The sequence below is a fragment of the Stegodyphus dumicola genome, chromosome 7, assembly GCF_044657685.1.
Source record: "Stegodyphus dumicola isolate Sdum_Otavi_A_Nest chromosome 7, ASM4465768v1".
Lineage (NCBI taxonomy): Eukaryota > Metazoa > Arthropoda > Arachnida > Araneae > Eresidae > Stegodyphus > Stegodyphus dumicola.
The window spans coordinates 173,465,246-173,478,856 of record NC_140774.1 but is presented as its reverse complement, the minus strand read 5'-3'; the positions used below and the strand labels follow the sequence as shown (position 1 = coordinate 173,478,856).

At 30.6% G+C, this 13,611-nt stretch overlaps 1 protein-coding gene and 1 long non-coding RNA gene across 10 annotated transcripts in view; one reads left to right on the top strand and one right to left on the bottom strand.

Annotated features, from left to right (window-relative positions):
* Positions 1-5,930, top strand: part of LOC118182521 (uncharacterized) — a 28,683-nt gene extending 22,753 nt beyond the window's left edge. The window contains exons 2-3 of the long non-coding RNA XR_015042244.1: positions 1,255-1,463; positions 5,610-5,930. This is a non-coding gene — a long non-coding RNA (uncharacterized LOC118182521). The remainder of the gene's footprint in view (positions 1-1,254; positions 1,464-5,609) is intronic.
* Positions 5,931-10,284: 4,354 nt separating this feature from the next.
* LOC118182519 (prominin-1-like) overlaps positions 10,285-13,611 on the bottom strand; it is a 355,539-nt gene continuing 352,212 nt past the window's right edge. For all 9 annotated transcript variants that reach the window (XM_085821071.1, XM_085821069.1, XM_085821073.1 and 6 more), the window contains one exon: positions 10,285-12,509. In XM_085821071.1, coding sequence (XP_085677197.1) covers positions 12,437-12,509 — 73 coding nt within the window. In that variant the 3' untranslated portion in view covers positions 10,285-12,436. The remainder of the gene's footprint in view (positions 12,510-13,611) is intronic.

The following is a 13,611-nucleotide window of genomic DNA, read 5'->3' as shown; positions in this document are numbered from 1 at the left end:
ACATATAGATTAAAAAATAACAAAACGAAAGAAAATTCAATCTAAACAGGTGGTATAAAATTACAAATATTATTCAATATTATAGAAAATATTTCAGTTTTTGAATATAACCGACGCCACATAAATTCCATCAAATATGACTCTAAATGGTGATGAGCAGTGGCCCGCTGAAGTTTAATTCTCCATTTAACACTGCCCCACAGTCTTTCCACAGTATGGCATCCGGTTTCGGGGTATACAAAATTATAAGTCCCAGTGAAATGTTCATACCCAGCATTTCTTTATTCCTCTTTCTTATATCCTTTTCAGCAGTCTGAAAATATATACTGCTTGTTTTCCTGAATGGCAGTCATCATTGTTGTAGCACAACGTTCGGGAACGGCGACCAGAAAACATTCTTTGTTTTCCCGGCAAAAACCCGTGAATGCCCATTGTTCCAAAACAATATATCCACGTTGTTTTTTTCTTTTTGTGAAAAGAGTTTCGTCTGTTTCGACGATTTTGTTGGACCCACCAATTTTATTTCTTTTAGGAGACATCAACCTATTTGCACATACCTCCGTCAAGTAAGTTATTCCAAACTATTGTCGTATTATGGCTGATTTCTAACTGAAGTTAACAAAATTCAATCGACGTCGTTTCCTAACTCCACAGATAGGTAAAACGAAGATAAAAGAATGACGCGAGCCTTCAAACCATGTTTTGGTTCTCAATCCCCCCCTTTTTTTTCCCTCCACAGCAAGAACTTACGTAACAACGCCATATAAGCGCTTTGTTTGAGTCAAAAGTTAACTTCATCGAATGATTTTGAGAACAAAGTCAATTGCCATGAATTATTCTTTTTTCCTGAAGGAATCTTATAGCAGCCTCTTCGTCATTACGTAATTTCCAAAACTGTGTAGTCCATCCTACTAAAAAAAAATTCGAAATATTGCAAAAAATAAAAAAATAACGTGTGATGATATTTCAAACGAAAACTGGACATCTCGAACCACGATATTTCAAACATTAAATTCTCGATCCTCGATATTTGGCGTCAGGCGTGTTGTTGTAGCATTGTTTTCTTCTCATTTTATCTTCATTTTTAACTGACGCCGCTCTAAGGAAATAGTACCAAACTAAGAATTAAATTAAAGAATTCCATAAATATATGAGAAAATATAAGTGCTCTGCTGTATTTTCTGTAATTATTATGTATGTATTTACTGCAATATTTAAAACTTTGGTTTTAAAAGATTTCATTTCTATTTTCAGATTCAAAAGGTGACCAGCATCTTTTACAAGCCGTTAAAATAACGAAAACTACCAAATTCCGTTTCAAAAGCTTTGAAAAAGCATCGGAACTGTCGAAAACAAAGGAGTCTAGTCGAGAAATAATTAGTTTCAAAACAGTTGAAATAATTCCCAAACATGGGTCTCGGGTACGAACTACCAACGAAAAAATCTCAAAGCGCCAATGACAGGTAAGATTCTTTTCAAACTACAATTAAATTACATTTTAAACTTATTGAATTAGTGCGAATACGTTTCCAAATCATGAAACGAAATATTTTAAAAATCTGTAAGCCAAGAACTAAAAATTTCTGTAAAATGGCATTAGCTTCAAAAATGTATACACTGCCAGGAATTGAAAAATGAGTGCCAGAATGTGTAAGACAACAGATTTAAAATTAACGTGACATAGTCATGATTAGATAAAGAAAATGATCCTGAACTCAAGAATATGGGGCAGTTTTTATGCGTTATGCGCAAGATAATATGTTAAATCTGGCAATGCACGTATCAGATATAACATCTTTTCTGCTTGCATGCATTCCCAAAGATTTCGAATATTTTGTTGTAAAATGTTATTTGTTGTTGTTCGAGCTTCTAGACACAATTTAATTACGTTTCTTGCATGTGGGAAAGCATGCATGCCTTCTCGGGGATTCGAAACCAGGCCAATCGGTATGGCAGCCGGCGTCATTAACCATTATATTGGCTGGGCGACCTGTTAACACAGCATACTGCGTTATGTAAGGAGAAAATATGCAACGATGATGCAAGCATACTTAATGTGTTCATGTATGAAAGTCTCTTCTTCAAAGTGCGTGAAACGACTATCAGACCTGACTGCGTATAGTGATTAATAGTATCCATGCATGTTCATCATTTCTTCTTCGAACATATAATGGTCATTAGCATACCCAAACATAATTAAAACGACATCTCTGAACACCGCGATATAACTAACATTCGTTTCTCGAGTGGGCTTACTGACTCCAGGAAGCAAATATTATTAAAAGCGGTAAGTTGATAATGTTAATCTTGCAAATGGCTCAAGTGATCTAAATTCCTATTTCCAATAAAGCGGTTTGGGACTCATTCCCAAATATAATGCATGTCTCATTTGTCTTAAGTCTGACCATTTTGACATTAAAAACAGTCTTTTGTGCGTACTGATCAACCAAAACTTCATTGTCGCCTTCCTGATGCTCCATTTTTGGCAAGGAAAGTAGTCGCAACACGTCATGGCATGGATTCTACACGTCCTTAATAAGTGCCGGAAGGCAAGCAGAAATTATACAGTCCCAGTAGATTATAAATAGATGGTTACTGAGCTCTAAGCTGGTGCTTCATAATATCCTAGATGTGTACAAATAATAGGCCCCAGAATAAGGAAACCAGGACATCAAATAAACTTCATCAACAGGTTGCACAAACAGCTGGAGCACAGTTCCAGTTTTGCGACAAGCAATGCTGTGGCGTTAGCAAAGTCAGTGTCTATTGCAGAAGATAGAAGCAATGAAAAGATGTAATTTACCAACAATGAAGTTGCATGCCACCTAAAAGATAAGAATTCGACTCAGCCATCAACGTAATGCAAATGAATAGTGATTCGTTTGATAAGATAAATCTTTTACACGGTTGCATGATCCAGTCACGACCCCCTGTAGTCGTAAACATCGATGAGGTAGGTCAGTAAAGGAACATTAGATGAGACCTCTACTGCGGAATCCCATACCTAAGAGGCTGATGAATTTTATGCTCAGATACACTTGTAATATTTGAACCTGCAACTGTATTCAGCTATCATCTGAGCCATCGGCAGCCGCCTATTTGGCTTCACCAAACGGGATAGTCTACGGCATTCGTTTATCAAGTATGGAGTCCAGCGCCTCGTCCAACGAGTTTACTACCGGTTATCACTTTCTATCTTCCATTTTTCATGGACACCAACAACGGCAGGTTGCAAACACTCGAAGAAAAGTGTTCTTTCAAAGATGTTCATTCACAGCCTTCGAACCATTAAATTTGGCTTTTGTAAGTCGCTTAAGTCAGAAACGTTCTCCATTAGACCCCATAAAGTCAACAAAATGATGCCTCATAAATCGACATCTAACATATTATGCTACAATATCTCAAGATTTTATGATGCATCCGGCTAATAGTGGCCATTTTAAAAACGTATCACGTATAGAAAACATCGGCTGTAAGTTCCCAATGAGAAAAACTGACAAAGGTCATCCAAACATCACTGTTGGTGGCAACTGTTAAATACCACTCCTTCCTCGCAAAGTGCCATCTATGCTATTCCCGCGAATATATTCTCACAGCATAGAGGCAACCATAATGTTTTAGCTGAACAGTGCAGATCAGTCCTTACAGTCATCCCGTTGCCTTTTTAGCCTTGAATCTGTTCGCCTGATCTCTCTAGTATATTTGACTCATTGTCGAAAACACTCATATTGTGGATGCCGACCATTTCATTCATTAGACAGTCTGACGAAATCCGGTTTCAAATACTGGCCATTATGCAACCGCTTTCAAATTCTACCTTTGAGTAAAAGATATATTGCTACAGTCTTACACACAGAGTTCAGTGCATAATTCTCTAAACGGCAACTATTTAATACAGGGCTGGATTAAGACCACAAGCATTTAAAAGATTTTGGTGCTCCCGCACACATTTATATAACGCTTAATTTCCCCCCATTCCTTCTGCCAGTTCTGGTTTAGCTGCGCCATACAATCCATAGCAAAATCGTCAATGGAATTATACTTCACTGCATTTTTTTCCTAAAGTTCCTAAAGACCTTTTTGTGGAATCCTCTTTTCCTGATTACTAAACTTGATGTTCTTTTCTCATCCCATTAATCATACTTTATAAATATTTCAGTTTTTCAATATTATTTTGAATATTTTACACGTAATATATTATTCAGTAAAATAATTCAACGAGACTATAAAAGAGGATCATTTTGCTCCTCCTAAAGCCTTAGGGGGAACAAAAGTGCGGCTTAGCAAAAAAAAAAAAAAAAAAAAAAATTGCTCTCTAATATGCTTTAGCAATGATATTTCGAACACATGGACGAAATGAATGCATTCTAAAATCATTGTGATTTCGATAACGACATTTGGAAAGAAAACTCAACTAAACATGTTCCTGTTTTGGTTATCAGAAAAGTTACTTTACAAAATACAATCAGGAAAATTGATGCAATATATATATTTTTTACAACAGTTGTAGCACACCATGTGAAAACTTTACAGAAACGCTATAGACTCAATTTTCAAATTAGTTAATCAACTATTTTTTACATTTTGAATTTTAACTAAGTGTAAAAGTTTTGTTTCAGTTTATTTACTTTTTTAAGGTAAAAAGGTGACATAATTTTCTTTTTAAAACATCGTTTCTTCCTTCTTCTTCGTCTTTTTAACCCAAAGCGGCGTTATACCCAAAGGGCTAATAGTCTCGAAATGGCATTTTGCATCGTTTCACTTTCTGCGTTGGTTCACTTTTAAAACTGTTGCTACCAAATATTATCGCCATGTATTATATTTAAAGAAATTAAATAATGAAAAATCTGCATGAATGTTTCAGGCATTGTGAAAAAGCAACGGTACCTAGAGCCATCAAATGCTGAATAACGTAGTCCTCCAACCGAACATAAGCACTTCGAAGCCCGAATTTTGAATTTGTTTTATTATCTATTTCAAATTCTGTAAAATATTTATGAATTTTTTATTAACAAACTCGACGATTTCAAAGTGAGCCATGGCAACACTGTACAGAGAAAAACATTTTTATCTCCTGTGCGCGAGACTGTGTATCGGAAATAGTAAAGATATGCCGTTTTTAAATATTTTGTAATATTGCTGTTGAGTTGAATTTTATGGTTTAAGTGCGAAGAACATGATATTTAATAAATAAAGGTAACACACAAATAGTCAAAAAAAGAACCTTTGGGCGTTATATAAAATCTGAAAACTTTAAGATTTATTTATCTATTTTTAAGTGAGAAAAAGCAAATAATGTTAACATTTAATAACAATGATAAAAACCTTTTGCTAGATTACGCTACTGTTGATATTTAGTCGGATTTTATTCTCATAAACCGAAGCAAAATAAGCAGAATTTTTATATACAAATCATGATTTATGCTTTTATTCTGGTTTCATAAACAAATCTTATTTTAAACTTCTTATTATTTCAATAAACAAAATAATTTCTGCATGATGAAAGCTGATATTATAACTCAAGAGTATTCCATTTCTGATAATAATCTGTATACTAAATTCCTTTAGCAGTTTTACCCAATCATAGTTATATTTAATTTTTCTTTCAGAGGAGCTGCTTATGGAGCATGGGTCACAAAATATAATAACAGTCAGCAACAGACATTTTCCTGGAAGGCAGCTAATGATGACAATAAAGCTAAAAGCAATGCAGCCAATGGAAACAACCCTTGGGGCCCAATATTTAAAAATAAGAAGAATTTTGTTGACATGCATTTTTGTTAATTTAATGTCTCCCGTGTCAGTCCTATGAATATGTTTGCAGTTTTTATTTGTGTAATATCTAAAAATTAAATGTGAAGCTAAATTAAGCTTATATGAATTTCTCCATATTAATTTATTGCAAGCAAAAATTAAAAATTTTAACGGCATATTGGTTGAAACTAAATAACTATTAAAGCCTTAATTAGGCTAAAACATTCTTGTTTGAACTAACTTCTATAAAGGTAAACTTAAGTACTTGAAGATTCAAAGAAAATTTTACATATTATTTATTCACAGTAATTTAATTAAGTGAAAGTATTACAGATGAACAGGAACAAAACCTAGATACTAACTGCACAAAATTACTAAATGCAAAATAATGAATAACATAGACATCCATTTTTCTCATAATGCACTAAAAAAATCCATTCTATTGCAAGACAAGAAATGAAAATAACAGAATAATTAAGAAAATCTGTAGTTTTTAACAGGCTTTTGATATATAATTAAACAAATCTATACTAGATATTTTTAAATTACCTTAAATAATAGTCAAAGATTAAAAATTTCGGATTTCATCAAGAAACGTTTTCCAATTACTTCAAATAAATAAAAATAGATTGTGTACTGCCTTCATTTATCCAATGATAAATACAAAATGTGTACTCAGCTTAAAATGCTGAGCAACATGCAAACCCAAAACAAAATGGGACTAAATCCATATTCGCATCATTTTGTTCAGTTAATCAATTAGAAAACATTACATTTTATCAGCTAATTAATTAGAATTTCATCAGTTAATTAATTAGAGTTAAATTTTGAAATATTAAATTTCACATGAGACTAAATTAAAAGCAAAAATTTCATGAAATCCCAATTAGAAAACACAAATACATGGTACAAAATGTGTAAGGTGGGCATAATTTATGAAACTCATTACAAACTGAAATAAAACGTAAATGATGTTTAAATATTAATGATTTATATTTATATTTATGAAATTTAGCAAGCTATTTTAGTAAAATCTATTTTCAGATAATATTGAGAGTTTTGCTGAGAATACTTATTACTGAGCACCCAATTAATTAAATACATATATACTAAGGACATTCTAGAAAATAAATGAAAGGTAACAAATTATAGCAAAGCACGTAAAAATATAACTAATCTAGGAAAGTGGTAATACTGTGCAGGAAATTAGTCTACATTCGTGTTATATATGGGAAAATAGGTACAGTTAGTCGGTTACAAATAATGGGATATTGAAAGATCGATGAAACTTAGATACCCAATGCTCAAAGTTCAAAAGAAAAATCCCTTCTGAATTCTATATCCATATAGAGGAAACCAATTTTAATGGTAATCGAATTCTAGATGAAATTCAGTATTCAGTGCATTCGTCCACTTAGAATTAATAAGTGTGACATCTCATGCAAAAACAGAAATCACAAAGAAAGAACTTTTCAGCAGGATTGACATTTCATTTAATAGTTATGAGCAGGTCTTAAATCTAGAACTATCAAATTTATTAAAATGGTACATTATGGATTTCATGTTTTATATTTATTGAAATCATAAAGCTGCCAGTGTTTAACTATGTTAACGTCTGTGTCATTTTATTTAGGAAAATGATTACAAATGCCAGTCTAATTTTCACTCATCATATTGATTTCTAAAACGTGCAGATAATACACATAAAATAATATACAATCCATTGAAATTATAGGTTTAAAATAATTTTATGATTCATGACAATTCACAGATGTATCAAGGGAAAATATTTCACACTGTTTCATTCTCTTATAATAGATTTATTACTTTAATTATTTTCTGAAATATTTCCATTTGCATGTGCATATTACAACCTCCCCTCCCAAAAAAAGTTGTCTTAAAAATTATTATTATTATTACTAGACATATTTTATCAATTTTCTAAATCAGCACCATTAATGCATACATATTGAGTACATTAGTAACTTTTCAGAAATGGTTCTTCATCACAAATTTACAAAAAGCATCTGTTGTGATTATTATACTCAACTTGCATTGAGAAATAATGCTGCTCATCTAAGTGCTGAATTAGAACATGAAAATTTTTCAGAACTAAAATATAATTATAGTTGTATATTTTCAATGAAACAGAAAGTGGTAATGATAGAAAGAGTTTCAAGAAATATTCAGTTAATGATGGAAAAAGCCATGAATACTTATTACACAGCCAGCTTGTTTTAATGGGTTCAAATCCTAGTGGTCTTTAACTACTTGGCAAATGATCGGGCATAGTATTTTCAGACTTTGACGAAAATAATAAAACTGAATGAAAATGAAATACATGCATAACCATTCTACCAAAAATCTAGTAAACATATGCAGGATTGCTCAATCTGAAAGCAGATTCCTTATTTATGGGTACATAATTCTTGTATATTTTGTTTGCAGTGGTTCATCAATTTCTACACTGTTCCTTTACGTATAACCAGTTTGATACGAAAGGTAAATTCACCAGAAGCAGAAATCAGGTCAAGAAGGTGGGTCTTCAATTATTGCTTAATAAGAATTTTATGTGTAGTATTATTTAAAAGCAAGATCAAGTATTCATTGTAGATGAGGAATGGTTTAATATTAGTGTTCCTTATTTACCAAAAATTATTAAGGAATAAATTCAGAAAAATTCATTTGTTTATTAAGGCTCCCTTCCACCTTGTGAAAATTTTTATCTCATGCGTTATGTCACGATGATAAATAATTGAGCTCCTATTCTTTGAAAGAAGCATGGATTATAGAATGGGGATACTTAAAATGAACTATATAAATAAGCAATACACAATCCTAAAAGAACTGGAAATGAACATTCCTGATGCCATCCAGAGAAAGGATTAAAGAAAAGCTTCATTATAGTGCTAAAACTACACTGAATTGGAGAGGTATAATTTCTGCATATGCTGTAAAGGTATGCCCCACAAATATGCACACAGTTTTCTTGCCTTTCAAACTGAACACCCTGCTTACTGTCAAATTCGATACTGCAACAAAATTGCACTAATTACTAATAATGCAGAATTTAATAAATATGCTTGTGGAGAATGTATGTTTGAATTATAATCAGTTCAAAGGTAAATGCTCTGCATAGTTATAAATTTAAAGAAGAAATAATAAAAGAACATATAAAAAAGTAAGAAGTTGAAAGTTTTCTGTATTTATTTGTTTTAAAATTAAATAAATAAATAAATTAACTGATCTTTGAATGGCCACTGTATTGATGTATTTATTTCAATGTGAGTAATTCTAGTGCTAATCTTTATACACTTTTTATGGGAAAAGTGCCCAAGTATGATATTTCAAACAAAGTCATTATTTATAGCCTAAAAATCTTTAGATTTAACACTAATTAATAAATGTGTGGAGGCATAATTTAAATGTAGAACCATTTGCATTCCTTAAATAATCCTTTAAATATCATGAAATAATAAGTTTTGGATAAGTTCTTAAACAAAATGCAATATCTTCGTAACCGAACCAAGTGAAGCTGTTAAGAACTAAAGCAAATCATGCAATGACATTAAAATTTCATCAGTTATCAAACAGTATCTGCTGCATCAGTTATGCTTTATCAAGTAGTATCTACTTTATAAGAAACGTCTTCACATATAATTCATATATAATAAGAATCTCGCCTGTATTTAAACCAAACGTGGAACTATACAAAAATCTGAGGCAGCAAAACTGCATGGAATTTTTGCATAGTCTTTTTGTTGAATAAAAAAATTTCCAAAATTTTTACATGTTAACGTAAAGCCAAGTATTAAATATTTCTCATGTACGTAGTTGCTAACTCTGAATATGAAATGTTCCCGGAAGAATTTCGAGCTGTGAGGACACCATTTCAAAAGGAATCTAAATTGATATAAATTTGCCATATAATGTATAATTCAGTTTGGGCAACTAATTTATATTATGGTTCTTATGTAAAATATACTAACACATTATTTTTATATTCATTGGCATGGACAGAATCCTGTTCATTTCTCAAAGTACTTTTAAGCATGATGAAAATAAAATTAATAATTAATGTACATATTACAAAATTTAATTATTAATATACATATTACTGTGTGCAATATGCACATTAATTATTAATTTTAATTTTATGCATAGTAATGCATCACATATGTACTGCAATACATCACATAACCTATATTAAGCACAAATATTAATTGATTCCAATGAAATAAAATTTAATACACAAAATTTTGCTGAAAATTGCTAGGGCTGGGAACGTGAAATTTGCACAGTTTAAGTTTCATTAATTTAATAAATTTAATTTATTTATGAAAAAATTTTCCTTAATACAGGCTAAAAATTAAAAACTCGGAGATATGATGAAGAACTGGGAGTCTCCCAGTAAAAGCAGGAGAGTCGGCAGTTATCCCAACTATTTTATCTCAGAAATTCAACTTATTTTTGGTAAATTTATCATGCATAATAATTTATGCATGCATAATAAGACACACACAAGATCAATTGAATGACAATGATGACACTTTATTATCACATCTTCAATAAAATTACAAGCTAAATATTTGGCACATCTGTAAAACGTCAAATGTTCACAACATTTTCTTTTTTAAAGTTCATTCATCTTAATTCACAAACAGAACAGATGGGTAGAATGACAGACGGATTTAAAATACTTTGTTCACACAGAAAACAATGTCCATTGCATAAAGAAGTGATAAAACGTCCTATAGTTTCCATGTCACAGATAGATCATTCATTCTCTTTGAAACTGATCTCAATGTCTCAGTCAAAAAAAAAAGTACATTTGTCATAATTTCTTAAATTTGGAAGACAATTAACTGGCAAATGGGAAACATTTCTATGACAAAAATAATGACTATTTTTATTCTTAAAACTCTGTATTAAAATATATTGTGTAATACAAAACTAGGGAATGCACATCTTGAAGAAGAAAATTGGAACATTTAAATATTAACTGACACGACAGATAAATATTACAGCATGACAAAACCACATATCCTGAATGAGGATTTGTTAGACCACTGCCAAACATACTAAAATTAAATTATTACAATGTTCTTCATTTTAGGAGAATATGGTTAGCTTAAAAGTACCTTTAAAATCTAGATTAACTTTCATTTGTAAGAATGCATTAAATTGAACTAAAGAATAAATTTCATACATAAATATGCAGATTAATGACAAAATTCTAAGTTAAATAAAAATAACTTATGCAGAAAATGTCAAACTATTTGAAAATTTTAAGAAAACTGAATTCATAAATATTTTTTAATCTAAGGAGCTTGTTAAAATATTTATAAAATTTTTTTTTATCAATATGCCCAATTATATATACAAACAAATATATTAATTTGTTTACCACTTGGCAGCTTTGTAACAAGCATTTTTATACAGCTTTTAATTTTGACAGTAATTTTAAGACAGTAGCCTTACAAATCTAAACAATATGTTACACATTAAAGGAACAAATTAATAAATTAAACTATCACTTAACAAAAAGAAACACGATTATTTACAGTTGAACCATTGAAAATTCACATCAAAACAATAATTACAAATGTGAATCATTAGTGTAATTTCAATGAACCCATTTACATACACATGAATAATTACAAAAGTACATTAAATCACAACACTGACAAATATATAATTTACAGTAAAAGAATACTGATCACACTGATCTTTTGGTGATGTATGCTTAACAACCTTCATATAATCTAAAATAGCCTTCTGCACCAAAAAAATACCTTTCTCAATGATGCTTAAAATGACTTTCATTCTAAGTCAAAAACTATATTACAGCTTCAGCAAATCTTAACATGAAATTTAACAAGCTATAAATTTTGCAATTAATTCAAAGACCTTAAAAACAGTTTGGATAATATAAAAGAGAATAAAACCATTTTAACATGCAAATAATGTATCAAGAATCAGAATACACTTCAAAAAGCAATTTTTAGCTACTAAAGTATATAATCAAATTTAACATTATTTGATATGATTAGTTTGCATAAAATCTTTGCTTTTAAGAAATTTCCATATTTTATATTACTTTCAAAGGAAATATTCTGACTATGCAACAATTCTAGCTATCACAGGAAATTCAGATTGAACAAGCAATAAAATTTAAAATATGCTGATACCATAAATTTCAATGAAATCTTACACAACATGTTGTAAGAATGTTTATGATTTAAAAGGTAAGATAAAGCAATATACATGAATACTTTTATATGCAATTAGCAATATCAAAACAATTCCAATAAAATCTATTTTATGCAATCCAAAATTTAAACCCTAAATTTGCATTTCATTTTTAACAATGCATGCACCTATGTATGTCATTACATAAATATTTCATTTAAATCAACATTACTTTTCAATTCTTTACAAAACATTAAAATTCATGCTTAATCAATTCTGAGGAGAACTCAAGTTACATAACAATCACAAATATTTATAACTTTTGTATTCACAATTAGTATTCACATGTGTAAGCAAAATTATATATGAATTTAAAAATAAACCGAGAATCAAATATATAATAGAAATAGATAAAGATTTACAATCTTTCATATTCACAATGTTCTAGAATCTAGAACATACTATACAAAAGGCACTCTTGATCCATATTCTATTTATAATGAAACTGTCGAGCTTGGTTATTTGCTGTTGGATGAACCATATAGTTCTGATGTTGATTAAACCTGAAAAATAAATAAATATCGATTACGAAGATATAAATGTGTTTTACCTATGAATAAAATCTATACATCCTATTTTTTTAAGCAATACATTAAAGAACTCTGTGTATAACATAGTGTAGAATGTGTTTCTTTTGTTCAGGGGGTCTCCAAGCTATTTAGTCTAATGACCATGCTAATTCCTCCACTAAGTTCTAAGGACCAAAACTTAGCTAGCTCATTAAACCAACATACTGTACTTTTGAATTACATGTAAATTTTCATTTTGGAACTAGCCAGTGAGTGAGATATCCATGGCACGGGTGGACTCCACTTCATTTGCAATTTTGGTTGATGCTTATGGGTTAGTGTCAAGGACATGTCATTGCAGTGGAAATGCCATCTTGTGGGAAGTGGCAGAATTATGCAAAAATGCTAATTATGCTTGATTATGTAAAGTTTACAGCAACAAGCAGACCCAGAACACATGCTGGAAAAGTTCTGCTGCATAATCACTTGTCTGAAAGATTCAGGAAAAGTATCTAGAACACTTGAGTATGCTCTATTCACTGAAGATGCATGGTAAATATGGAAGACAACAAAGAGTTGGATAATTCCAAATTTTGAATTCAGAGCAAATAGTGCATTGTTTTTATTTGAAGTTATGTGCCTTTCGTTTGACTTTATATAAAAATAAAAATAATAAAAGATAGATAGATAGTGGGTGTAGAACATTTAAAGAGCAATAGGGATACCAATATTACATGATTGGATCAAGTAATAAGACAATGTGCATAATTTGCAATGAAACAATATTAGTCCTCAAAGAATACAATATAAAACATTATGAGAGTAAATATTGTCAAGATTATTCCAGATTCAATCTTATGGTCATTACTCAAGACAGCCTCATTTTGAAAATATGAAATGCTTAACAGCAAGAAGATCATATTTGAGCTATCAAAGAAGTCTTAGGCTTTATATTGACTATTGTGTTGAAACTGATATACTTTATAAAGCTGTAGACAGTAACAAATTACTTGTTCCAGAATCAATGCAACCCAATATAATTAAGGATGCACATCTTCGTGGACATTTCGCTTCTAAACGAACTGAAGAACTAACT